Source organism: Catharus ustulatus, chromosome 17 (genome assembly GCF_009819885.2).
Source record: "Catharus ustulatus isolate bCatUst1 chromosome 17, bCatUst1.pri.v2, whole genome shotgun sequence".
Taxonomy (NCBI): domain Eukaryota; kingdom Metazoa; phylum Chordata; class Aves; order Passeriformes; family Turdidae; genus Catharus; species Catharus ustulatus.
Window position 1 is genome coordinate 6,911,839 of NC_046237.1, and position 27,661 is coordinate 6,939,499.

Genomic DNA, 27,661 nt, shown 5'->3' on the forward strand with positions numbered 1-27,661 from the left:
GGCGCCCCCGCCCGTCCTCCCGGTGCCGATCCCGGTGCCGGTCCCGGAGCCAGGCGAGGCCGGCGCGGCCCGGTGGCGGCGGTGAGGGGCGCGGGGCGGGCCGGGCCGGGCCGGGCGGGGCGGGGAGCGCGCATGAGCCGCGGCGGCGGCGGCGGCGGCAGCGGCGGCGAGGGGCGGGCGGGAGCGCGGCAGCGGAGCGCGGCGCCGCCGCGGGTGTGGGCGCGCCGGGAGCCCCGCACGGCGGCCCGGGGGTGGCGGGCGGCACCGCCTGGCCGGCCGGGGGGTGCCGGCCCTGCGCGCCCCGCACCGCGGCCCGGCCCGCCGAGGTAAGCACCGAGCGGCCCCCGGCCCGCCCGGCCCCGCGGCGGGGACCCCCGCGCCCCGCTCCGCTCCGCTCCGCTCCGCCCGCCGCCGCGTCGCCATTTTGCCGCTCGCTCTTCCCCTCCCGGAGCGCGGCCGGGCCGGGCCGGGCCCTCCGTCCCCTCCCTGCCGGGCCCGGCCCGCGGGGCAGCCCCGGCCGCCTGGCGGGGATGGCGCGCGGGCCCGGGGGGTGACAGGCCCGGGCGGCGCTGCCCGCGGGGTGACAGCGGGGAGGGGCGCTCAGGGGACTCGGGTGGCACGGCCGGGCCGGGAGGTGACAGGACAGAGGTGCCCGTGCCCGGGAGGTGACAGCGGGACCGGGCAGGGCAGAGCTCCCCGGTCCGGGCGGTGACAGCAGCACCGGGCAGAGCTCCCCGCACCCATTGACCCCCGGGAGAGGGGACACCCCGGTCCCCGCGGCTCGGTGTTTGTCATTGTCTGCCAGGCATGTGCGGGCGCTTTTCCCTTCCTGTCAGTGCCCGGGGACGGAGAGGGGAGGGACGGGATAACGCGCCTCGAACAGAAACTTTACACCCTCAAAAGCCTCGTCTGTGCCTGGTCAGAGCCATGTGCGGCAGGAGCGGTGGGTGCGTGCCTCGGGTGAGGTTCTCCCTCCTGGAGGGCGTCGATGGCTGTCACCGGGTTTGGGTGACAGCAGCGGGATGTGCCGTGTCCCTCCGGAGCTGCCCGGCCACCAGCCGTGCCCAGGGAGGCAGCGCTTGCAGGGCTTCACCTGCCACGTGCTTCCCTCCTGGGGAAACCTCCAGCGATTCTTCGAGAGGAAGCTTCTCCCTCCACTTCCTTGTCTTTATTCCCTGGAAGTTTTTCCCAGCATCTCCGGTTCTGGCAGGAGTTCATGGGAGGGAGCACAGCGGCAGGGATGGCAGTGCCCTTTGGCATCCATCATCTGTGCTGGTCTCATTGCATCTCTGCTGGGACAAAGCCTGTGCTGGGACAAGCAGCTCCCTTGGTTTTTGGCTTTCCATACCTCTGGAGCTGTTGGTAAATTATTGATGAGAGGTGGAACAGATTGACAGGTGACCAGGCAGTTGTCGTGCAGCAAAGTCCATCCATAGTGATGGGACTGGGATGGGAATCCTGGCAGGAGAACTTGGGGCCATGATCTGCTGGTGACTTTCCTCTGGTAACTGCAAGGAAACTGTCGCAGCCATCCCTGGCTATGTACATACTCCTTCAAACCTGATCCATATTAATGGACAGGCATTTCTACATGGAATTATCTCCCCTTTCCCATTCTATACCACAAAGGGCTGCCAGTGGCTTGGGAACAGTGCCTTTCGTTCCCAAATGTCACCTCCCCCTTCCCACAGCCATGGGTTTCCTTTTTACTCTTGTTCCCAGCAGTGCCAGCTTGGCCTTCACTCATCACGTTTTGGTGCCTGCATTCACAGGAGCTTCTTTTTTCCTGGAGCTGAACCAGGATGTTTCCAAAATGTTGCCACTAAGTTCTGAAAGAGCTGACGACCTCATAAGGTGCTACCAGGCCCAACCTTCCCACCACAGATCCCACCCAGCTCATGGCCAGAACTGGGGGATACCTTCTATTCCCATTGCCAGTTGCAGAAGAGTTTTCAGTAAAACCTTAAGGAAAGTGTAGAAGAGCAGAGGCTGTTGCCTGCTTTCAGTGTGTGTTACTCAGAAATGAGTGAGAAGTTTGAACATTACAAAAAAAACCCACAATGGGCTGATTTTTGCTCTGTGTCTTCAAGACAATTCCTCTGTGATCCCTGGGGTTATATCAGTGGGAGCAGATTTTGGCTCTTGCTGACTGGTTTATGAGATTTTTATTTTTCATTTGGTTAAAAAATTAGGGGGGAAATGCAAAGGAGTATTTGGTGTGGAAAAACAGAAGATTCAGACCCTCTTAAGCTGGGTAGAGAGGATTCCTTTGAGGGGACAGATGTGTTAAGGGGGTGAGAGGTGCTGCTGGAGCAGGGCTGAGCTGGGCACTTTGGATGTTTTGGAAAATGAGAGTTGGGGTGATGCTCAGTGGTAAGCAGAGTCATGAGGTGCAGAGGTGAGCACCAGAGATGTCAACAAGGTCTGCCCTGGCTGTCACCCTTTGAGTGTCACCTGGAGCTGGCCAGCAAGGCAGGCAAGAAGGTTCTGTGCTCCATCCACTGTTGTGTTTTTGTACTAGCCCTAGCTGGATAAAGGTGTCAGTTGTGTGGGTTTTCCCTCGGTTTTCACCCCATTGTAACACAGAAATCTTGTCTTCAGCTTTCACTTCACTGTTTTTCCGTGAGTGGTTTTTTTTCCCCTTTTTTCTTTGAGCAGCTTGAGTGAGGATTGCTCAGAGGTGCAGGAGGCAGCATGAGAAGGAAGGGGACTGGCACATTTGTCCTTGGAGGACTGGGGACAGTAGCAGTGCCCACACTGGTGGGAGGTGGATTTGGGAAGGGATCACAGGGATCCCTCTCTGTTCCTGCTCCAGGAAGGAGCTGCTGTCAGGCAGGCTACAAACTCCTACCCAGCTCTCCCACCAAAAGAGCCCAAATTAGTTGAATCAGCGATCCCTGTGTTCAGCACCAAATGCCACAGAACCAGTTTCCAAGGCTGGAATTTCTCACTTGATCCGATTAACCTTTGTGTCCATGCAAACAACCACATATGTGTCACCATGCTGGAAGCTTTTTCCAGTTCTCAGAGCATGTGGGCTGCATCCCACATGGAAAGTCCCTGATCCTACATGGAAAGTCCCTGGGGACACCTCAGAAAGAACTGCTGGACCCTCCTGTCCCACATGTTGGTGGCATGGCTGGCAGTCTGGCCATACAGGAGATGCTGCTCCATCCCTCTGGGCATGAGGACAGACAGGATGAGTGTGGATGCTTTGGGAATCAGCTCCTTTGAGTTAAATGATGCTAAACGTGGGAGGAATTGCATGTGACGAGTCAAATCCATGTTTTAAAAAAAACGTGAGCGAGCATCAGCATCCCACCCCAGGCAAGGTCTCAAGGTCATGGTGGTCCAAGGAATCTCTTCCCAAGGGCCTGATGCTCTCATTGTGGAGGCATGGAGGATTTCTTTTCCCCAAATCCATATATGGCATTTCCCAGAGCAACCCCCATCCTCAGATGTGCTTGTGCTGTCAGGAGGGGAAGAAGGAACTTGAGGCTGGAGGCAGAGCCAGTCATGCCGTGGGCTTCCTCTTGGCACTGCTGAATGGACGGGTGTCCTACTGCCCACTTCCATCAGGAGTGAGAGTGGGCCTTGTGCGATAATTCCTGACGTTCATTATTTATAGAGAAGCCAAATTGAATTATTAATACGAAAAATTCAGATAACATTAACAATTCTCAGTTTATAACAGTTTCCCATTAATAAGGAAAATTGGAAATTTATCATTACATCTGTTCATTAAAACTTACTTTTTTTTTTTTTTTTTGCTTTTGGTGTCTTAAATGAAAGCGGAGAAATAAACGAAGAGGAAAAGCCATTTATTCACTACTTCTCTGGGCAAAGTCAGCCCATAATTTTTAATAAAGTCTTTGCCATTGTATGTGAAGGGGAAGCCAGGCTGTAATGAAAGCAGCTTTCCAGCCATGTCTGTGGCGTTCCTCAACTGTAGAACAAATACTCGGAAGCACGTCCCGTTTCTTCTCTTTGTGGGAATCTTGAAGCTGCGTGATGGTTTTCTCATTTCCCTCCCTCCCTCCCCAGCAGCTCTCCTTGCTTTCACCATGTGTTGTTCCCAGCTCCGAGGAGTGAATTTTAACGCCTCCCCTGCTTCTTCCAGAGATGGCGGATTCCTATACCTGTAAAGGTGGAAGGAAAACTGCAGGCTCTAACAAACCCACTGCCAGCAAAGAAAGCAGGACGGAGACGAGGATAAACCCGCCAGCAGAGCTGCCCAAGCTGGGTAAGGAACTGATTTGTCCTTTCAGTGGAGGTGGATGGGGTGGAGGGGATGAGCCCAGTGGCAGGAGTTGGGGGATGGCTGCCAGAGCAAGCGGCCTGGCTCTTGATGTGTGTCTGCTCCTCACTTTGAGTCAGCAGTGAGGGTTGTGCTGGCCGAGAAGCCCCAGCCCTGGGAGCTGCAGAGAGCTGATCCCTGGGAGAGGAGGGGAGGGGTGAAGATGATCTCTCCCTTTGGAGAGGCATGTGGCTGGCTTAACGAGATGGGTGTCTTGCCGCCTATTTATCGTGTTGGTAGCTAAGTGTTACATCAAAGGATGGAAAGGCTTAAATGAGTTCAGGCCATCTGCTGCCTCCCGTGTCGAGGCCCCTGGGATGGAGGCTTGCGAGCGTACGAGCCCTGGGGGACCCTCACACTAAGGGCTGTCACGCTGATGGATGGCTGATTTCTCTATCCAGGAATCTCCAGGCCCAAGGAGATTTTTCCTGCTGTCTGTTTATGCTGGGCAGATCCCCTCTATGAGAGAGGCTCCCACTGCCTTTACCTTGCTAAGGGCAGCTCTGGATGCCGAGAGGTGCCTGCACCCGAGGAGAGGATTGGACCCCACTGATGTAGATCAGATAGGGCTTCCAAAATCAGTGGCTTTGTGGGGAAGTGCGTGTGCCCTAAATGTTTCCCAGATGCCCCTGTTACCTTGAGGGGATTGAAGCCATAATTGCTAACAGAGGAGGATAACTTATTGCTAAAGGGAATGAACTCCAGCTGTTCACAATATGAACACGCCTGTGTTCAGGAGAATGTTTTTCCCTGTGCCACATCTTATCAACACTTCATTTGCAGGGGAGCTGGCATTGTCTTCCAGAGGGACATCCCCATCCTTGCTAGGACAGAGGATGGCCAGCCTAGAGCTGAGGGCACCAGGCAGGCAGCAGGAAGCTGGGGCTGGGCAGCAGAATTACTGGGACAGTGGCTCCTCCAGCACGGCTGGTGATGTGTGCTGTGTCTATTTGCAGGAAATGCAACCAGTGACAAAACTGAAGGCAGGAAGAAAGGAAGACCCAAGGCTGAGAACCAGGCACTGAAAGACATCCCTGTAAGACCCCCCACACTCCAGTCCCTGAGCCTTCCCTGCTTTGCTCCATCTGACATGTCCTGCATTGTGCACTCCAGCCAGCCCCATTCCAGGATTAAACCTGCCTTCCTTATGGTTTAATTTTCAGAGCAGCCTTGTCTTGGACTGAGCAAGATCTTGGTCCCTCAACCTCTACATGCAGGCATCCAGCATCTTCCAAAACCCTGGTTAAGGAGCTGTACCCCTTTCCAGCCTCGCTTTCCCAGGGCCATGTCCAGATGACTGGATCCTGTCACAGCCGTGTCAGGCTTGGCTAATGAGCCAGCAGCAATGGCAAGGGGGTGATTTATTCCCTGCAGAGTTGTGCAGTTTAATTCCTGCCTGGTGGCATGGACAACACATGGAGCCATTTGTCATGAGAGCAGGGGCATAGGGTGATTTACGGACTAGATGAAATGTGGGGTGATTAAATCAGCCGGGTGACTTCGGGCCTGATTTATTCCCCAGCCTGGTAGGGAGTGTGTGTGTGTGTGCTCTGGGAGGCATGGCAAGGTAAAGCCTCAGCAGGAATCATTAGCCTATGGAGCCTGCAGCATCTGTCCCAGCAGCTCTCACTGGAGTGAGCACTGCTACACTGAAACACACCCCTGGGGTCTACTTCATGGCTGTGTGGTGGAAGGGATGGACAGGAACGATCAGAGGTCCCATGTGCCCTCCCAGCTCCCTTGGGATGCACCAGCACACACCCAGGCACAGGGTGCTCTTCACTCAGCTATCTCTTGTTTCTCCGGTTCCCAGCTCCCCCTGATGAACCAGTGGAAGGATGAATTTAAAGCCCACTCCAGGGTGAAATGTCCCAATTCAGGATGCTGGCTGGAGTTCCCCAGCATTTATGGCTTGAAGTACCACTATCAGCGCTGCCAAGGGGTAAGGAGACTGGAGAACTGTCCATCCTTTCCAGTTGCTGGCTCTTCCATTACCATCTACAGGGTAATGCTGCTCTCAGGCCTGAAACATGAGGAAGGACATGAGGTTGAAATGGGAAAATTTGGCAGAGATGGGCCAGGAGCAGTTTGTGAGGTTTGTGTGTGAGAGGGACTGAGCTCTCTGCGGCTCAGTGTGAGGTCTGGCCCAGGGGGATCATGGACTTATGGTAACTGTTTGGAAGGGCAGAAGGATATTACACATGATTTATATTCATGCCTGTGTCAGAAAAAGCCTCTCTTTTGTGATCTAACATCTGTGCTCACCTGCCTCTCCCTGCTCACGCAGGGTGCAATCTCAGAGAAGCTGACATACTCATGCTCATACTGCGAAGCTGCCTTCACCTCCAAAACCCAGCTGGAAAAGCATCGGCTCTGGAATCACTTGGACCGGCCAGTGCCAACCAGCAAAGCAGAAAACAAAGTCCCCAAGGCCATTGGGAAGAGCAGTGGAAAGAAAAGGTACCAGGCTGTGGCTGGGCTGCATGGCAGTGGCATAGGGATGGCTGGGAGAAGGGGAACATGCCTGCTTCCATTCCTACAACCTGGGCTGGTGAAGGGGGAGAGGTGTCAGGACACTTATCTAACAACCCCTCTTTAAACAAGCCCTCTGTGCTTTACCCTAGACCTGCTGAGAGTTCAGCTTGCCCCACCATCCATCCCAAACAGGCAAAGATGGAAAAAGCCGTGGCCCAGGAGCACGCGGAGAATGGCGAGTGCCTGGCGGAGAGCCGGGAGAGCAAGGAGTTCCAGATTGCAGCAGCTGAGGCCATGGCAGCTGCCACCCCCACGGCCAAGTCCTCCAGTGGCAAGGACACCGGGCAGCAGAGGGGCAGCCAGGCCTCGCTGCAGGAGGAGGATCCTGAGAGGATGAAGCACAGTAAGATTAGAGCCCAGGGCTACACTGGTTCAGGAGCCCAGAGAGAGCTGTCCCATGGGAAGGGAATCTTCTGCAGCTGACACTGCTACGAGTGTCTCTCTGAATCCAAGGATAGCCAAGCCTTGTTTCCAGTCTTTAATAAGTTGCCCTGCTCTCCAGTTTCTTGTAGCTTCACTGGGAGTCAAAAGTCAGTTGTCGCTGTGGTAGAAATATTTCTAAGGACCTGTGTGATGATTGGATTTGATGATCTTAAAGATCTTTTCCAACTTCAACAATCCTGTAGTACGATTGGAAATGGGTTGAATTCCTGACAGCACAGCAAGCTGCTGTGTCAGCCTCTCTGTCCTCACTGAGTGTGTCAGTTTAAGCCAGGATGGTTCTGGCAAACCCATTTTTCTGTAGGATTGGGACAGGGTGAGGAGCCTCTATCTGTCCGTGGCCACTGGTGTAGGGCAGTGGTTGTCTCCATCATGATTTGGGGTTCCACTGCTTGCAGCACCAAAGCAAACTACCACAGCCACATGCGAGAACTGCTTAGCTTTTGCACTAGACAGAGCCACACTTTCACTCATTGAATTAATCCTGAATAACAGATTTATACTGGTTTTGTGGATTGGGAAGCAGCAGTCTGTTGGTGTTTAGTGGGTGGGTGCTTCATTTGATAACCTTTGACCCACTCCTAACATGGAGTGTGTGCCCCCCCCATACCCCAGGACTGATGAATCCCCCTGGCAGTACAGTTATTTGACCAAATCTCTCTCTCTGTTTCTCTCTTTTGAGTCAGGAAGGAAACAGAAAACTCCTAAGAAGTTTACGGGGGAGCAGCCATCCATCTCGGGGACATTTGGACTGAAAGGTAATACAGGACCACTCTGGTCAGCTGTAGGGTTGTACCTTCCCCTGGGGCATTGCAGGGAGGCCCCTTCCCCAAGATCCCTCTCTGTGGTGGAGCCAGACAAAGCTTGAGGATCTCACACTGGAGGATCTGGCACCTCTTACCATGAGAGAGACATAAAAGGAGTGAAAAGCAGTAGCAGAGCTGGGACTGATAACAACCCTGTCTACTCTGTTCTGGAGCCTGGCACTGGGAAATGAGGGGAGAGAGGAAAGGATCCAGGTATGTTCATCTGTAACACAAGAGTAACAAGCTGCTGACACCAGCAAGATATGAGAAACATCATCTCATCACCGTGCCACCATCCCGGGGTGTCGCAGCGTTTCCAGCGGCGTCGGAAGGAATTGTGCTGCGTAGAAGGGCTGGTGGTGACGCACCCATCCCTCAGACTCCATCTCCAGGGCTGGTCGCCCACATTGAGGAGAATGAATCCAAGGCAGAGGAGATGTGTTGCTGGGATGTTTGCTGAGAGGAGGCCCAGGAATTGGCTGCTGCAGCCTGACAAAGCAAGAGCAAGTGGGACTTTGGTCATGCTCCATAAATACACCCAACTGGGCTGGGAAGGAGGGGGAAATCCTGGAGCATCCCTGGAATGAGAGCAACTGGATTCAGGCTGACTATGAGAGAGATAGAAAGAGGATTTCCAGGCACTGCAGGAGGCAGCACCTTCCAGTATGAGGCACTCGAGGGAGAGGCACTAATGGCTTTGAAGGAATTGAACACTGACAAGCAGGCTGGATGTGGTCTCTGTGATTTCCTTTGGTCTGGCTCCTGAGTAGTCTGGGCTTATCTTTCCCACAGAGGCACTGCCAGAGACTGAAGTGTCTGCTGTGGGTTCCTGGAGAACAAGGTGTCCCCGTGGCCCAGTGCCTCAGATGGAAAGTGAGGATGGGACAGACGTTTGCCTACACTCCCCAAGTTCCACATGGCAGTCACTTCCCAAAGATGGGGGTGCCCCAGCATGTCATGGGGTGCTGTCTCCATTCAGACCATGGATTTGCAAGAATCACAAGCCCCAGGTTTAGGGGGATGTGGACCCTTCATGGGACAGGTGTGGATCTGACCCTGGTACTCACCTCATTGCCTCCAGCACCTTCTGTGGAAGCACAGGCACGAGGCTGAACTGCACATAGATTTGGGGATTCAGGGGAGTTAAACAGAGTTTCCAGTGCAGGAACATAGCAGGAACATCCCTTTTACACACTGAATTTGCTGTTCCTGTTCCCCCTTTCAGTTTCTTGCAAAACACCCTATTCCTTTCTCAACCTGTCTGCCTGGCTGGAGGAAAGTGATCCTACCTCACTTTGCCATGGAGTTTCTGTAGTTCGTAAACTTGTGTTGGGGGAAATGATGCTGTTTGTAAAGCACCACAAGCTGTTAGAATATTGCTTGTCATAATTATGGACCTGAGCCTATATGTACAGCCTTGCCAGACATGCAGCCAGCTCAGTGTCCCTGGCTTAGAGAGATTTTTTACCTGTTAAATGTGAGTTGCTCTAAAGGCATTGAAACAAGTAGTGAATAAAAATTCTCTTTCTTTGCAGGTCTTGTCAAAGCAGAGGACAAAGCAAAAGCCCATCGAGCCAAGAAGCTGGAGGGAAATGCCAACATGGAGGAGCTGAAAAAGAAACCTCCAGGAGTTGGTGTGAAGAAGGAAACATCTGTGCATCCACCAGCAGGTGAGGCTGGTGGGGGCAAAGCACAGGCAGCAGCCCTGTGTGCAGTGTAGCTGCTTTTCTGTGCACTACCCCAGCCTGTATGGTCCTACCTTCATGCCTCCATTGCCACCTTCATCTGTAGTTCGTGCTTCCCACACCCCTCTTAGCCCAGCAGGTTTCTGGCAGGTTTGTCAGGAGAAGCAGCACAAAATCAGAGGTAGGAGCATACATCTCCTGCCCTTTTGAAATATAACACAGATGTGGGAACAGCCACTGCTGCTAAAATGTTGGTGGCTTCACAACTGACATCCTGAGGGGCGCCTTACTTTCAGTTCACTGCCAGGTCAATGTGATGAAAGTGCTGGGAGTTGAGAGCCAAGTTCCACCTGGCTTCACTCTGACTCAGCATGTGACCTATGTGATGATGGCATTTTTCTAACATCATTCCCATGAATGACACCAGTGCATAACTCTGGGCATAATTACACCTTCCCTCAGCCTCGAGGTGCAGCCTGCACCCAGCACAGGTTGCTTGCTTTCCCTGAGAGCTCTGACAGCAGGAGGAACGCAGGATGTGCAAGATAAACACAGCTGCAGTGCCTTGCACTGCTTTCAAATTCAAATAAACGGCTCTCTGATCTCACAGCCATGCAAGAGCATCCAAATAAACAGATTTGGCGGATTTTATTCAGCCCAGGCTTCCCTTGCTGGAAAGCCAGCGCTGCTCTGCTGAGAACACGGCGTGAACTCTAGGCCTGGGAGCTGCTTTTGGCCCCACATATCTCTTATTTTGGCTTTTTAAAAGGCCAGTCACAGACATTCAAATAAACAGATGCCTGGAAGCCAGCAGTCCCCCAGCTTCCTCTGTGTCTTCTGGGAAGAGGATTGCCAGAGAAGCTTTCCAGGCACACGTCCGGATGGAGCTGAGACTCTCACCTTTGTTTCACTCCCGCTAATTGTTTCTTTTGGCTGGGGGAAGTTATTCCAAGCAGGGCAAGATCAGATGGCTGGGGCCATCATCATCTTTTTATAACTCTCAGTGTGCAGGATGACAGAGTGGTTGGAAAGACCTGGGTGTTTCCCTAGGTCACCACATCTGGTAACTCCACATAAAATGACCCAGTGACCCAGTTTACCTGGGCAGCTGCAAGAGATGGAGCAGGGAGAGCTGCATGGGTCATGTCCAGTTTTGGCTTTGCCTGAGAGAGTGTATATTTTTTTTAACATCAGGAATTTTCCCACTTCACTGCTTTTCAGCTTATCAAATGAAGCAGCTGAGGCAGGTTGGATGTAACACCTCTCTCCTCTCCTCTCCCTCACCAGCAAACCCTGAGGACCAGTGGCAGCGGGAGATCAGTGAGAAGGGGGAAGTTTCCTGTCCAACCTGCAGTATTATAACCAGGAAAACTATTGTGGGACTCAAAAAGCACATGGATGTCTGCCAGAAAGTAAGGCCTTGCTTTATTCAGTCAAACACATGGATTTTGGAGGGGAATGGATATGTACATATGCCTCTCATAAATGTGCAGTGCTGCTCCTAAAACCTTTCTGGACAGTGCTTGATAGAACACTTGTTAGTCATCTTCAGCTTGCTGACTGACTTGCCAGTGCAAGACCCAGAGGGATTTGGACACTAATTTTCAGCAATTCTGAATCCCTTTGTGATCTGGGCCCCTTGCCCCAGTGTCTCAGCAGAGTCAGGTATTTCTGGTAGCTAAACAAATAGTTTTAAGGCTGGAGAGATTGTTGGGGTTGTCTCTAATCTGGCCTCCTCTGGAGCCCTGGCTGTGAGGTTTCACTGTGTGCTGTACCTGGTATCACACCAGATAAACTGGTTGCCTGAGAGCATGTCTCAGGGAGACTCTCATCCTGGATGTGCTCAGGCAGGCTGTCAGGATGCAGGAGTTCAGTAATGGTGCAGTGAAAAATTGTCTCTGTGCCACACCACCATCCATCAGAGCGCAGGATTACGTCTTCATCCGTCACCTGGCGGAGCTGTCGCCACAGAAAGCCAACGTGGGATCGATGCCTCCTGCTTTGAAAATATGTGGCTGGGCTTTGATTCCACATTCATTTTCTCTAAATGCTTCCCCAGCTATTGCCTTGCTGTTTATACAGCAGTGGGAGGCTGCTGTCCCTCCCTAACCCCTTACTACAGCAATGCTGGGCAGAATCCTGCCGCCTCCAATATCCTCCTGGCCTCAGTGGAGTGGGGATCTGGGCCATCATTGGTCATATTTCCTCCACTTTGGAGCATCTCCCAGGCCAGGCTGGCTCTGTGCAGGCTGCACAGCCAGATTACTTGCTGAGCAGGGCTCTGCTAGAGCAGTCTGTGGTGTCTTCCCTGCTGGAAATATGCCAGCCCTATATTCAGCCAAAGATTTGGGGCTCCAGCCCTTGGAGTGGGCTGTCACACTTCCTGAGAGGGAGAGTCCTTGCCAGAGCTGGCTGTGCTGCTCTGGGAGCTGGGGTGTTTCATGGAAACCCAGGCAGGACAATCCCTAAGCTCCAGGTGTGTGACCAGAGGTCCAGCTCTGAGCATTCCATCTCTAAGATGTACCTGTGGCACAACCTTAGTGAGATCCTGCTACTACAGCCACATGGGATCCCTGTCAGAAACCACCCTGAGGCACCTCCTCCTTTTTAATGACTGATACATTCCTTAGCTGGACAATGGGAAAAAGATGTGCAGGCTCCCAAAACTCTTGTAAAAAAATGGAAATTGCTTTCTCTGTTCCATGCTTGTCACTAAGTGGTCTGCACCTGTTTCCTTTGGTTTTGGAAGAGAAATAAGAGATGGAGAGGGTTGCAACATGCTTACACCTGGAGGAGGCAAGGGCAATTATATCCTCCTGGTATCCTAGGTGGGAGGGTTTGTTGGAATGTGGACATGGTGTGTTTTTAAGTGTTGACCAGAGGAGTAAATCCCAAATTAGCTGCTAGTAGCATCTAATGAGTCGAGGAGCTGTTAGCATCCACCTTGTTAGGCTCCAGTGCTTGAGTCTGGGATAGGATTAACTGATGGGAGCACAGGTATCATGAGTCACTCCCAACTGACTGCAGTGAGTCTATTCTTCCTTTTCCCAGAGTTCCATAATGAGGAGAGATTTGCAGATCCATCTTCATTGCCTCTCCAGCTTTTAGTTCAGTCTTGCTTGACCTTCACTACTCTCCCTTCAATCATCTAGCAGGAGAAGCAGGAATGACCATGGCTGGCCAGGCACTGGCTCCCTGTCAAGGCACTGGCTCCCTGTCAGGATACTCTGTCTCTTGGTGCCCAGAGCATGAACCTCCTGAGTCAATAAATTCTGGTCCCTGCCCCAGCAAAAGTCAAGATCTGTTCACCCACTGTGCAAGTGCCCCTTGTACCTTGAGGTGTGCAGTTAATGCATCTCCCTGTGCACTCAGGAGGCTGAGTTGGGTCAAACAGCAGGGCAATGAGAGGCAGAAAATATCCTCCTGTGATTGTGTCCTTAATTTCACAGAGCCCAGGCACCCAGAAATTGCCCTGTACACCAGAATCTGTCTTACTTAACAGGACAGCAGAGCACAGTCCACTGGTATTGGTAGATCAAAGCTTCTTCTCTCTCTAACCCTTTAACAGGAAGAGTAAGACACCAGATCCAGATGTTTTTAGCCAGTGAGGCTTTAAATCTAAATCCAAAATGGAATGTTTTCCAAAAATTGGGGCATGTGGGTTTGATAACAGCATCCAGGACAACAAAGAAAAAGCTCTGAGCTGCAGGCAGGGCCTGGGATGGGAAACAGGGATGCTGTGTGATCTGCTGGGTCCCACCACTGAGTACTGCTGCAGCAACAGCTAACCGTGGGGTTATGGAGCAGCAGCAGCCTTTGGAAGGATATGGCCTGTCTGGTGACTTGCCTTTAATTCCTTCAGCTGCAGGATGCCTTGAAGTGTCAGCACTGCAAAAAGCAGTTCAAGTCCAAAGCTGGGCTGAATTACCACACCATGGCTGAACACGTCAGCAAGGTAAGGGAGCTGGGCTGTGCTCGTCCTGTGCCTCCTTTCTCCATGCAGGTGATGAAGCCATCCATCAAAAGTCCTCTTTCCATGATCTTTGTGAAGGAGGGATCCACCTTTGGAGCATTTCACACACTGCTCAGCCTGGATGGTGGCCTTCCCCCTTCCTGCCAAGGAAAGCATTTCTTCTCAGGCAGTGAGTTAGGCTCATGTTGATCCTGATAAGTAGAGCAGAGGACTGAAAAAAATAAAACAGGGTTTCAGATCCCAGCATGGAGGAAGATCTGGTGAGTATGGTGAGGTGGATTTTGAGTGGCAAAGCTCTGCCTCCAAAATTGTGCCTGCAAATCCGGGACTGATGTGTTCAGCCTTGCACCAATCTCAAAATCTGGTCTTTAGCTCTCCACCGTGCATGGGAGAAGCAGCCACAAAATTTATCATGAATAAATTTTGCAGGCACTAGTTTAGATGCTGTTTTAAAATTCTGGTTTTGTACATCTCTGGGCAAGGCATAACTACATTTCTACATGTCCCGTGCTTACCAGTTGTGACTTGTCTTTTACCTGTACCTTAATCTCCTGCTCTTCAGTCTTTCTGGTGAATCCTCTGTGCAGGAACTGCTCCTGGGTTTCTCATCTGGCCCTTTAGGTGTAATCACAAGAAAGGCACGAGCAGATCCAGTGAAGCAGTGGGAGATCCAGCTCTCCTAGTGAGAGGTTCCCTCCAGCCCAGGGCAGCTCCCTGCAATGCAGGGCTTTACCATCCACTCCTGGCACAGAGGACATGAGTAAATGGTTGACTCTGTCGCTTCTGTTACTTCCTTATTTCCAGCCTGTTCCTGTGGAAACCGCTGGACTTGGTGAACAGGAAGAGCGGGAAAGGCTGAGGAAAGTGCTAAAGCAGATGGGAAAACTGAAATGCCCCAATGAGGTACGAGAACAATTCTTGTTTCTCGTTCTGTGAAAAGGTGGAAGGAGTGAGTCCCATGCAGAAGGGAGCAGGCAAGGAACAAGGCGTCCCTTGGCATGTTCTTGACGTTTCCACCTTAGCTCAGCCCATCCCAATCCGTGTCCCACTGGCTCTGTGCTCTCCAGCAACAGGACAGCCCAGCAGGAGGGTGGGCACAGGGCAGACTGAGGAGCACTGCAGGGCAGGTTCTGCTTCCTGAGCTCAGGAAGGGACACAGCCTGTCCTGGGCACAGCATAAAACCAAACCAAACCACACCAAAAGCTGAGCCGAGCGGGTTGCAGACAAGTCACGAACAGGTAAGGGAGGCATGTGGCAGAGGTTTGTCCCGCGGGTGCTTTGCTCTCCCTGCAGGCAGCGCCTCCCCGGTGCCTTCCCCTCCCGCTGCCTGCTGTGTGTGTGTCTGTCCGTGTGTTGGGGCAGGGAGTGCCAGGGGCAGGAACAGCTCCTCCCATCCCTCCACGGCTGTCTGTTGTGCTGTGCCTGTGCTTGGCTCTTTGGGAACTGTCAAATTCCCCAACACTTTGGAGAGGATGGATTGGCAGAGCTGCTCTTTGGAGTGGGCTCTAAATGTTGCTCCCTGGAGAAATGACACCCCAACCTTTTCAGTGTGGCCACCTGAAGCCCCAGCCCTCCTTAACCCTCCCCTTCTCCCCATCTCCACAGGGTTGTGTGGCCAACTTCTCCAGCCTGATGGGCTACCAGTACCACCAGAAGCGGTGTGGCAAGCAGCTTGCCGAGGCCGACAAGCCCGTGTTCAGCTGCCCACACTGTGGCAAGAAGTACAAATCCAAGGCTGGCCACGACTATCACGTGCGGTCAGAACACACGGCCTCGGTGAGCCCCCCGGACGCCTCCGCAGCCCGAGGAGCGGGGCCATCCCCCCCCGGGGGGGACTGCAGAGCTGCAGAGCCCGTGGGCAGGACAGAGCTGGGCAAGGCCGGGCCGGGCAAGGCAGGTGCAGACGTCGGGCCAGTGTTGTTTTCTCCCCCAAATCACCGTGCACGTGTGTTGTACCATGCAGTGTCGGGGCGGGGAACAGGGTTCACCCTCCTGCACCCCTCCAAAAATGCTGTTTGTGGGAGTGGTCAGCAGCATTCCCTTTCTCCAGTGCCCACAGGGCTGTGCTCCATCCCACCACACATCTCCATGCTCTGCAGGGGAAAAAACCCAGACCTCAGGCTGCTCCCTCACAAGCACCAGCTGCTTGCCAGTGCTGGGGTGGCAGGATCTGTCCCTGGGGAGCATCCCTTTCTGTTTTGTTGATCCCTGCTGACGGTGTGTCCAACACTAACCACTCCCTAACTCTAATAAGTGGATTTATACACGTGGGAGCATGGAGGGACACAGTCTATGGCTGCTGCTGGGCTGGGGTGCTCCCCTTGCTCCCATATTCCAGTGCAGAGGCACAAAGCAAGTCTGGAAACACACAGCCCAAATCCCAGCATCCCCATCCCAGAGCCAGAGAGCTCACTTGTTCTCTTGTCATGCCCTTCCTGACTCTGTCTCTCTTGCAGCCTCCAGAGGAGCCAGAGGTGAAGCCAGAGCCTGGTCCCGTAGAAGATTTTGAGAGGACCCCAAGCGGCCGCATCCGTCGGACGTCAGCCCAAGTCGCCGTCTTCCACCTCCAGGAGATTGCAGAGGATGAGCTGGCCAGGGACTGGACCAAGCGGAGGATGAAGGATGATCTGGTGCCTGAAACAAAGCGGGTGAGCAGCCTCCAGTTCTCCTTTTGGTTTTGAACACAGAGATCCCAGGATTCTAGCCTGGCTCCAGCTGTACACGGAGATTCCAGGATTCCAGCCTGGCTCCAGCTGGTTGAGGGCTCACATGTCTCACTTGCTGTGCCTTAAATTAATTAGCTGTGATGGCAGATTTATTGCTGAAGAGCCCACCCAGCACAGGCTGAGCCGCTGTGGTCTGGAGGCTCCCAGCAGCAGGCAGCTGTGCCCTTTGGAGGAAAAGGTGGTGCACTGGGAAGAGATCAAGGTCTGGCCCCAAGAGTGTTGGGGCAGGAGGTCATTTCTGGTCCATGCTGAGCAGGGAAGTAGAGGCTGGCAGGCAAGAGGAGCATGTGAAGAGAGCAGATCAGAGAGCAGGTTGGATTTGAAACCATCTCTCTTGTGCTGTCAGAGAGCAAAGATGCCCCAGGCAGAATTCCCTCCCTTCCATATCTCTTCCTTAACTTCTGGGAGATGCTTTCCTGGAGGTAGAAGGCCTGCAGCATCCCAGAGCAGCACTGCTGGGAGCAGAGGAAGGCAGAGAGTGGGGACAGGACTGAGCCCCACAAGCTCCAGCAGCAGTGCACTCATGGCCCAGTGCAGTGGGGCTTGCACAAGGCCCCAGTACACTTGAGCTTTTTGTAGGTTTTGGAGTGAGTACACATTAAACCAAATCTCCCTTCTGGCTGTGGGAGGAGGTGATTATTCCTGGGAGTGTACTAAAGCTGAAATTCCCTCCAGATATACTCCTTCTGGACTGTAAAAAGAAGTAAATCATAAATCTTTTCAGTGTGAAGGAGTAAAAAGAGAGGGAATAGGAGTTCATTTCTTTTGCCAGGATTCAATGCAGAGCTCTCCTGCAAGTCTCTGCATGAGGTGCAGCCTGTTTCCTGAGCAGGTGACTCTGCAGTTGGGTGCCAGGCCTGTTCCCTGCTCTGAAGAGTTGGGCATTGAACACTGGGCATTTCAGTGCTCTGAAATTCACCCTGGCAAGATATTGGGCACGTTGCAAAGATGGAAATGAGGATCAGAGGGCATCAGGAGAGTGAATAGTCCCAGCCCAGAGGACTTACCCCAAGCCATGAGAACAGCCCAAGTGTGAGAGCCAGCTTGGAGAAGTGATGGGGGTCACCACAAGAAAAGGAGTGGCAGGAAAACAGAGCTTGCACCAAAATGCCCTCCTGCTCCCTCAGACTGTCCCACGCTGTCCTGGCACCTGTGTGTGCTCAGCAGAAGTGCCACCATGTCCTGCAGAGACCCAGAGAAGCTCAGCCTGGCTCAGCTCTGGTCTGCATGTGGTGGGCAGCTGGAAACCCAGCACAGAGACAAACAGGCAGCTTCTTTACCCCACTTGGCATCCCTTGGAACTGGCACAGAAGGGGATCCAGCTGCAGCACTGCTGTCCACCTTGGGGCAGAGCTGGGCATTTCAGGGCCAGAACTGCTCGCAAATGTTTTATTTCCCCAGTGCTTGGTGTTGCCATTGTTGGTTTTCAGATGACTTCAGCTGGAAAGCATTAACAACTTTAAAAAACCAAGCCCAAAGTAGCTATCTCATTTCAGATACTGTGGGAGAAGAGGTGTTCTGCTCTCTTTTCCCCTCTCCTGTCTCAGCTCTTACATTCTTCCCTTTCCTCTTGGAATTGTACCCTTTAGTCACGACTTTGGGTATTTTCTTTTTGAATTGAGGGAGCAGCCAGGACCCCAGGCCTGGACAAGGGGCATATGCTCAGGCTGACAAAGGCATCGTAAAGGTCTCTGCACTGCTGTAATTGCTCCGTGAAGTGCTGGTGGGGTTTTTTAATGAGACATTTCTTGTGTTCACAGTCTGATTGTTTAAGTTGAACTGAGCCCCATCTCAGTGCTAAAAAGCAAAGAATTGCTGTGAGGCTGGCATAAGCAGTTTTGCATTAAAGATGGGAAAGGGGGGAATCGGATCAGCTCCCACACGGCAAAACAAGGCTCTTGAGTTGGAGGATCAAGAGACCTCAGGCCCTGCATGAAATCCCACATGGATTTTGGAGGAAGTTGGTGTAGTGGGTGAATCCATCCATAGCCGTGCTTGTGCCTGTGAGTCTTGCAGTGACTGTCACGTTCCCTTGACAACACTTTTTAATCTGTTCAGTCTATGACATTTTTTCTTGACGAGTGATGCTGGGAGGAGGTGGGAGGCAGGTTCTGCCCAGGCAGGCTGGTGGGAGCTTGCTGATTTCAGCACGCTCTGAGCTGCTCTGCTCAGCCACGGTTTACATTGCTCACGACTGCTCTGCCTTTACAAGTTGGTTCAGTTCAGGGTGGAGAAAGAAATCTTCTGGCAAGTGCTGAATTTGGCCTCATTTCAGCCCCAAAACATAAGTTCCTGTGGGACAGCCTTGTGGCACATGGGAGGCTCAGAGCAGCTGGCAGCATCCCCATGTCCCTGTGCCACCACCCCACTGAGCACGTGTGGTGGCTGTCCCCAAGGGAGCTGACAGCCCAGAGCCACTGGAGCAGCAGGAAGATAAACACCAGTTCACCTTGACCTGGACACTGGGACTGGTGGGAACTGATGGAATTCCCAGAAGAGCTACCACACCACCACTTCTTCTTCCCCCTGAATCATGCCCAGCCATTGGGAGCGTGCTGCTGGGCCTGCAGATCCTGTACTGGATGTGGAGAGAAGTGGGATCAGCAGATTGCAGCTGCTCTTTCACCTTTTTGGCAAGCCCTAGGGATTTCCAGGATTCCAGAGGGACAGGTGCTTCCCAGCTCTGGTCTGTAGCCAGTGGCAGATGGATATACCCAAACCTGCTGCAGCACAGGACAAACTCCATCCCTGAACTCTCCCGCTCCCCACCATGGTCCCAGCAGTCAGTATGGATTTCAAGGAAACTGATGAAGAAAGTCACCCCTCTCCATCCCTTTTCCAGGCAGCAAAACCTTTTCCCAGGGGAAAGCACAGCTCCTCATCAAGCTGATGGGATACAGGGGTTCTCATCCTGGCAACAGGAACAGCCCCTGCTCTGTGGCCACATGGCAGCTGGTTCCAGCTGGGGAGAGGGTTGCTGGCTTTGGATCCCGTTGGTGGCCTGTGGTGGGATGCATTTGCCTTTCCCCAGGAGGATGGATTCCTTCACACCAAAGCAATGGCATCAGAATAAACGATTGCTGCTCGATCCCAGGCCCTGCGCTGCCTTCAGTCTGCGCTAACCAAATCCAGCATTTCTAAATATACACTGGAGTCTTATTTTCTCGCTCCGATCTTTATTTGCCTCCAGATAAGCTGAAACAGATGGGGTGTTTCACAACAGCCGCTTGCTGGGGATGTCAGATGGGGAAGGGCACACCCCTGCTGCTTTTCTGGGAAAAATCCCCTCTCCAGAAGCTCCATGAAGATGATGCCGACCCTCCTGTGGCCTTTGCTGGGGCTGTCGCCTGCCCGTGAGCAGCCTTGAGGCTACAGGTTCCCAGCTCATGGCAGTGGGCTCTGGGATGTAGTGGGGGATGAGAAACAACCTCTTTGAGCAGAGGGAAGAGGCATCTAAGAGATAGAAGGGCAGAAAATGCTGTGGAAATTCCAGTTTCCAAGTATGACACATTCTTGGTAGAGCTTGAGATGGGGTTCCTTGCTTCAAGGTGTTGTAGGTTGTGATGGGCTCCTGCAGCTGTGCCACACAGCAGGGGATGCAGAGCTCCACTGTGGGATACATGGACACTCCATTTGCCTTCCTGTGACTCGGTCTCAGTGTCAGTAGGGGCAGCCATGGAGTCTGCACATCCCTGTGGAGTCTGGTGCTGTGGAGTGCCAGGGATCTGGAGCAAGGGGCAGCCGTGGGCCAGTCATAAAGCTAAAGGAGAGAAGTCATCTCCAGGCTTGAGGTTTTATACTGGAACCAGGATAAATTCCAGAGCAGAAGAGGCTGGCTTGGGTTTGTCCCCCAAAACAATGGCCCTGCGATGCAAGCAGGAGCCAGGCTGAGCCCTGCAGCCTCATGGCACCGTGGGCCAAACCGGATCCAGCTCCAGCTGCGGGGCCGAGTCCATCCTTCCTCCCCTTGCTCTGCAGAGCTGGCATGGTCTGGCCCTCCTGTGGGACCTGGCTGCTGGCCACCACCCCTGGGTGCATTTTGTCTTCACAGCATCGTCCACAACTTGCACAGGATGAAGGGAGAACTGTGCCTTGTGCTGGGGACCTGAGTGAGGCTTCAGGGGCGCTCTTCGGCTGAGACATCCTGCATGGTTCTCATTTGCTGTGATATATTTTGGGGAAGAGGAGAGCTGTCTAGGGAGCAGAGAGGATTGAAATATGAAAGTTAATTAAATAAAACCGTCAGTCAAAGGAAACAAACCTTCCCAGCCCAGCATCCTTCAACTGTTCAGAAGAGATGGGCTGTAGCCAAAACCAGTTGTACTCGTTTAATGATTTGGCCATGAAAATTTTCACTTACAGGCTGTTTGAGGGAAATAAATGGAAAAGAAAAAAAAAATATAAAATATTCCATGCCTGGGGCTCCCTCTTAATAGAGACATAAAGATGACTTTGACATTCCCAGAACCGCAGCGCCCTGGGAAGACATGGGATTTGCATGTTATTGTGCAGGACTGTTGGAGGAGAGCAGGGAGGGATTTTTCTCTGGAGTGGGAAAACAGAGCAGCAGAGTCCACATCTCTGAACATCCCCCCTCGCCTCCTCCCCGGGGACTCACGGAGGGAGAGGTTGTTGCTGGGGCTGTGTGCGGTTACCGTTAATGTTTGCTCATTCATGGGATTGATTGGGTTTTAATTATGGAGGCTGTTTGGCATCCTGGCTCTCAGTATCAATGGCAAAAAGGGACTCCTGTGTTCTCCCCTGGAGGTGGCATTGCCTTTCCTGGGCTGGGGACCAAGCTCTTGGTAGATGCACCATCCCAGAGCTTCAAAGAGCTCTGCTGGCATCTCCCCCAGCCGCAAAGCACGACAGAATTGCAGCACGCTGGGGCTCGGGGGAGTTTTTCACATCCACATCCGTCCGTACCAGTGCTCGTGGTGCCATTTCGCAAGGCCCTGTGCCCCTGCCCCTCACGTGGAGCCCAGTGCTCCCTGACCCAGCCATGCCCTGCCACGTGCCAAGGGAAACGCTGCAGGGCTACATGGTTCACTTCAATTTGAGTGGAAAGGAGGGGCTGGCATCTGAGCCTTCAACATCCTGAGCTTCCCTTTGCAGGGAGGTTTGGGAACAGCTGGGGGGAGCTGGACAAAGGAAGATTCACAGCTTTATCAGCATGTTCAGGAAAAGTCACAGCTGGAAAAGAAATCCCGCCAGCTTCCTGCTGCTTCCAAACCAGCAGCTCTGGGACCTCAGGGAATGCTTGGCCTGGGTTTGCACCTCTGCAAGCACCTTTTGGCCATGCATCCTCTCCATCCAGCATGGATGCAGGGGTGCAGTTGTGTCCCATGCTCAGAGCATGGCGAGTGGCACATGCTTGGGTACCCACACCTGCACCCTGCCATGTGTGGGCTCACCCAGCACTGCTACCACTTGGAAGGTTTGGGGCTCAGAACTGAAACAACATCCACTGGCTCTAGCAGAGATCAGCAGGCTGGGCTGGGAGTTGTGCTGGTGTGGTTGTGCAGCCCAGTGTCCTCTGCACACCTTGGCACAGTGGCTCGGGGTTAGTTTGGGACCAGCCCTGCAGGTAGGGCCAGGCACAGGGGCTGGGGGGCCGGAGATGCCTGGAGCTGCCCCAGCTGCCTTGGCTTGTGCTGAACGCGCAGAACTGGTTGGGAAGGCCGGCCCGCTATGCTAACCCTCAAAGTCGCTAATAAAGCACTAATTAAAAGCACTTGGAAGGAGCTGCCCTGCCAGAAGGAGAGGCAGAGACACAAGAGCCTTTCATTGTTTAACGGGTTGTGCCCATTCATCCATGGAAGGCAGCCATGGAGGCTCTGGCCCCTCTGCCCAGTGTGCAGGGTTGTTTATTCCCCTGGTTATAAATCACAGCAGAAGAGCTGTGCCAACACCATGCACCGAAAGGGCCAGGCCCAGTCCTGGCCCTGTGGGCATGGACCCAGGAGCAGGAGCCTGTCCTCTCCTGTTTGCCAGGGGCTCCTCACTGGTGGCAGGACAGTGGCCAGAGCCACCTCCCTGCTGTGTGGTTCCCGGGGGGAATGGCATCTCTGGGGGAAGCCTCCCAAGTAGTTTTCAGCTCCGATTCACTTGGGAACAGGGCAAGACTCATGTGAAGAGGCAGGACCATGGACCAGGCTGGGGTGTGCAGCTCTGCTAATCAACTGCTATTGTTCACAGCTCAATTACACCCGACCAGGGCTTCCAAAGCTCAATCCCAGGCTGCTGGAAAACTGGAAGAACGAAGTGAAGGAGAAGGGCCGCATCAACTGTCCTAACAACGTAAGGATTGTCTGTTCTTCCATGGGCTGGCTGATCTCCATCTGCAGGAGGAAGGGGGAGTTTCTGGGGTAGAAACCCACCAAGAATGGTTCTTATTGGGCCCCTGATCACAGTTATGCTCAGGCACTCGTTTCACCTCCTTCCCCTGAGCTTGCTGCTGTGCCTGGTTGAAGCATGTCTCACCTCTGTGGTCCTCCTTGTGTGCTCAAGCCACCAGGTGTGGGGACGGGGCCACCCTTAGACTGACAGTGCAGCATTGCCCAATTTGAGCTCTGGAGGTGCCTTTGGGAACCTTCCAAGATCCTGACAGGTGAAGGTGCACATCCTGCACAGCCTTTTGATGCAGAGAACCTGCTTCTCCCAGAGTTAAGCGAAGATAGATTTAAGCCAAGCTTTTTAAAACCCTGTGACAAACACAAACCTCAGGGCATGGTGCGTGTGCCTCATCTCGCTGTGAGACACAGCCTTGGCCCGAGCTGACAGAGAGGTGAACCCCACCCTGGTGCTGAGCCTGGATTTATCGTCCCAAACAAAGCCTTGCTAATGGGAGTTCTGAAGGAGGCAGTTCCCACAAGGCCAGGGGAGCCGGGCTGGCTAATTAATGTCATACACAGGCACTTGGAAAAGACGTTGCTCAGAAACTGGTCATGCTGCTGCCTGGGTGATTTCTCCTCTCCACTAAGCCTCTGCTGTGGCTCCAAGAACTCCTGTAGCCCAGCGGGACCTCCCAACAGCTCACAAATGTAGGTTTTTCCACGGAGACGTTTAGGGGAGACGATTTTCAGCCCTTACAGAGCGATGTGGCCACATGACTCCCATTAGCACTAATGGGAAACGTGTGACCAGAGCCCTTGGCGCCTCGCAGAGCATTAACCTCACACTGCTCAGCCTGGACCGGTGGCCGTGCTGGCTCAGCAGGCTCCTGGCCACGGCTCAGAGGAGGGCAGGGGATGAGGGGGATCGTGTCTAACCCTGCTTTGTTTTTTCCTGCAGTGCTGTGAAGCCATTTACTCCAGTGTCTCGGGGCTGAAAGCTCACCTGGCCAACTGCAACAAGGTAGGTCCTGCCTTTGCACCTTTTTCTCAGAGGTGGCTTTGGTGTTGGGCTTTCTCTTCCCCCCCGACCTGCTTCTTTGGAAGGAACAAGCCAAGGGACAGTGGCACAGGTTAAAGGATGGTGGCTGCTGGATGTCTGGCTGGCAGTGCTGCTCCAAGTGAGTTGTCACCAGGCAAATGGAGGCAGAGAGGCTCGAGCTGAGCAGATGGGACAGAGGGGATGTAGCTGCTATTCCAGCTGTAGAGAAAAGGTCCCACAACATGGACTTCTCACCCAAGCACAGAGCCCTGACACACAAAGTGTCACAGGGGCACAGCAGTGAGTCTTGATCCTCCTGCCTCATGTCCTCCTGTGCCCAGCTGGTCCCTGCAGACCCCAGATCATTCACAAGCCCTTGGCTAAGCACAGCCAGCATGTCACACAGCCACACATCAGCCACAGCAGCTCAGAGCCAAGGAGCTGGGTGCTGGAAACTGAATGTTTCCTGAGGCAGGTGTGAATCAGGAGTCTTCTTCCATCAGTTTGGGCAGCCCTACAGCCCGTCTGGAAGCCCAGCTGGAGGGATGCTGGTGTGGTGCCTCCTGGGATAAGCTGGGTCTGGAAGAGGCAGCTGGTCCATGCAGAGAACAGTGCCCTCCCACAGGATGGGATGGAGCAGCCCTGAGCTCCAGTGCCCTGCAGCTGCCCCAGGGGAGGGATCAGGAGCTCCGTGTAGGTCCCTCAAATTGGAACCAAGTAAGAGCTGCTAAAGCTTTATACCCTGAAACATTTCCAGCTGCAGCTTCCATTGAATAGAACTTCCAGGAGGCAGCTCCAATACATACCCTGTGGTTATTAAAAACACCAACTCCCGCACTCCTCCAGCGCTAGCTGGAACAGCAGCCCTTAATGAGATCATTTAGAAAATGGGCTGCAGAGATCCGGCAGGAGAAGCTGGATTTATGCAGGATAAAAGAGCAAACACAGAATACTAGGACAGCTCCTTCTCTAAAATAAAATGGAGCTGGTTTCTGTTTGGTTCTGTGCTCAGGAAGCAGCCAGGATCTGCATGAACATTTCCATGAACTACAGAGCTGCACCCTCTAAACCTGGCACAGCTGGGGCCAGGTACTGGGAGTCAGCAATGGGGAATTGCTCTGCAATCCACACTGCCATCAGCAGTTTTCTTCCCCTTAGGGGAGAGAATTTGCTTTGAATGCATGTGCCAACAAATTTGGCATAAATAAATCACAACCCCTCCAGAGCTGGTCTGTGATTCCCACTGTAAAATCCTGCAGAACTGGTTGCAATACATAGAGCCTTAGCAAGAGGAGAGGCTGCTCCCAGGCAGCACCCCATCCTCAGTGGGCATTGATGCACCCGGATGATTTTGCACAAGGATTTCTGAAGCCAGGCCTGTCCACTCCCAAAATGAGAGACCTGTCTAACTCAAGATTTAGAGCTATGGAGAAATTCCCAGGGAGGAAATATATGGCCCAGAGGGGCCCATCCATAACCCCCTCGTCAACAGAGAACACATTATCTCCCACGTGCCGTGACCTGCAGCAGAGCTGGGAGATCTGTCATCCCACCAGGGCGCTGCTGACAGGAATTCAGCAGTCACCCTTGCTCTTTGACAATGTAACAGGAAAATTAGGTGAGTGTTGGACATAAATGTGATGGTGGTTCAGTCCCAGGGGATGACAGATCTGCTGACAGCGAGGCCCCATCACCAGATGTTGGGGACACACAGGCTGCAGCATGAGTGGCGTGGACTGAAACTCAGAAAGAGGATGTGGCTGTGAGCTCCTGGCCCAGCACTGAGGCAGGCAGGGCTCTGGTGGTTCACACATGAGTGTTTATTTTGTGTCACTTTGAGCTCATGGGAGGATCACAGCCAGGGGAGGGTCACCCCTTGGGGCGCTTTGGGCTCTGCAGGAGCTGCTGTGTCTTGCAGGGGGACCACTCAGTGGGCAAGTACCGCTGCCTCCTGTGCCAGAAGGAGTTCAGCTCCGAGAGCGGTGTCAAGTACCACATCATCAAAGCTCACTCCGAGGTAAGGAAGCAGCTGGGCTGGGCTGGGCTGGTCCCTGCTCCAGCACACACATCCTTGGGCTGTCCCTTTCCATCCATCCATCCATCCATCCATCCATCCATCCATCCATCCATCCATCCATCCATCCATCCATCCATGTCTGTTAAGAGCAGAGCTGAGTAACAACTCCCAGTCAGCCTGGGGGATCCTTCCCTGTCCCCCTTGGTGTCCCTGACAGCCCCAGGCTCATTGCAGCAGCTCAGCACTGAGCAGTTTGACCTCAGGGAGGTGATGCCAGTGGGTGAGGGGTGGGCCAGGCTCGGGTTGTGTGTGCCAATGCCTGCCCCCAGGACTGTCACTAACCCCGTGTCACCCCACGGACACAGAACTGGTTCCGAACCTCCTCAGAGGCCAGCCGGAAAAAGAAAAACAGGGAACAGCTTTCTTCCAGCAAAGAGGAGAAAAAGAAAAGCACAAACGGGAAGAAAAGGGGGAGGAAACCCAAGGAGAGGCCTCCGGAAATGTCCCCGAAGGGCAAAGAGAGCGTGGCAGCAAAGACTAATCACAAGAAAACCCTCGAGCACTGGGAAGGCTCCCGGGGCAGCCCCGAGGGGGACGAGCTCGTCCTCAAGCCCCCGAGCCAGCGGAAGGGAGGAGCCAGCAAGATGCCCGAGAAATGAGCAGCTCAGAGACTCGTCTCCGAGGATTCGTTTACAGCCCAGGGTAACAGGGTGGGGGTCTCTCCCAGTTTTATGTCCCTTCCTCCCCATCCCACCTCCCCTTGCCCCACCCTCCTCTCACCCTCTTTTTACAAAAAAAAAAAAGAAAGGAAAAAAGTTTAAAAAAAAAAAAAGAGACAGAAAATACCAATTAACCACTTTAAACAAATCACGGACCTTGTTTCACACTGGAAAACAAACAGGATCAAGGAAGCTGGAACGTTCTCCACCCCCTGCCCGTGTACATACCCCTCGCTGGGGCCCCGCTGCCTCCCCCAGCCCGTGATTCCCCTCCCCTGGTGACGCTTGAGCGAAAGAGAAGTGCAATAGCAGCGGGGTCCCGTGGGCTGGGACCCTCCGGTGCCGGGGTTGGGACCCTCCCCGTGCCGGGGTTGGGACCCTCCCCGCCTGCCCGGCAGCCTCCCCGCTCCAGGGTGATGTTTCCAAAGATGTTTGACCCGGTGGGGCGGAGGGTCCGGAGGGATGTCAGGGGGGGTTGGCAGCGATTTCCCTGCAGCCAGGGGTTGAAGGGGGAAGGTGTTGGGCAGGGGGCGGCTCTGTGGGGCGTCAGCTTGGCAGGGTTTGTCTGCGTGGTGCGAGGCACAGGCAGAGCAGGGGTTGTGACACGCTGGGAGTGTGGGAGGTGTGAGCAGGAGAGGGGGAGCTCCGGGAGTGGTCAGGCTAGAGGGTTTAATGGGAAGTTGTGGGAATGCTGTGGGTAACGTAGAGAGCGACAGTGCAGCCTTGGAAGGGGTGCAGTGAGGGAGCTGTGCCCCGGTGCTTGGGTTGTGTTTGTGCTGTAATGGCAGTGCCAGGGTCAAGGGGAGAAGGCAGCCAAGGAGCTGTTCCCTGGCCTGGGGGCATCCAAGGGTGATTCAGGGTCCCACTGTGCTCCATCCCAAAGGTGCCAGTCACCCAGAAGGGAGGATTGGAGTCTTGGTTTCCCAGCTGTGGCCACAGGAGGTGTGTAACAGAGGCAGCATCAAGAGACAATCACGGGTCCTGCTGTAGGATGAGCCCAGTTGCTGCCCAGACACCTCATTCCCCTTGTCCTTTTGGGCTGGGACCCACCACAGGAGGAGTCTCTGCTTCCAAAGATGCATCTGAG

General features: G+C 53.7%; 1 protein-coding gene across 5 annotated transcripts; it reads left to right on the top strand.

The window, feature by feature from the left end:
- Nucleotides 1-27,034, top strand: ZNF512B (zinc finger protein 512B). 5 transcript variants are annotated; one of them, XM_033074822.2, is made up of 17 exons: nt 1-81; nt 4,121-4,243; nt 5,254-5,333; nt 6,111-6,239; nt 6,585-6,757; nt 6,922-7,175; nt 7,960-8,031; nt 9,615-9,749; nt 11,052-11,176; nt 13,627-13,719; nt 14,542-14,640; nt 15,344-15,631; nt 16,195-16,386; nt 22,663-22,764; nt 23,758-23,820; nt 25,757-25,855; nt 26,221-27,034. In XM_033074822.2, exons 2-17 carry the CDS (start codon nt 4,123-4,125, stop codon nt 26,512-26,514), a joined length of 2,319 nt encoding a protein of 772 aa, XP_032930713.1. In that variant the 5' UTR covers nt 1-81; nt 4,121-4,122; the 3' UTR covers nt 26,515-27,034. The 5 variants fall into 5 exon arrangements, with proteins under 5 accessions (XP_032930713.1, XP_032930716.1, XP_042635732.1 ...); XM_033074825.2 differs by having other exon boundaries at nt 15,344-15,514; XM_033074823.2 differs by lacking the exon at nt 1-81 and adding an exon at nt 216-326.
- The last annotated feature ends 627 nt before the right edge of the window (nt 27,035-27,661 follow it).

Coding starts and splice junctions, on each gene's coding strand:
- ZNF512B (XM_033074822.2), top strand. CDS start 4,123: ATGGCGGATTCCTATACCTGTAAAGGTGGAAGGAAAACTGCAGGCTCT. Junction 7,176..7,959: donor TCCTGAGAGGATGAAGCACA/GTAAGATTAGAG, acceptor CTTTTGAGTCAG/GAAGGAAACAGAAAACTCCT. Junction 25,856..26,220: donor TCATCAAAGCTCACTCCGAG/GTAAGGAAGCAG, acceptor CCACGGACACAG/AACTGGTTCCGAACCTCCTC.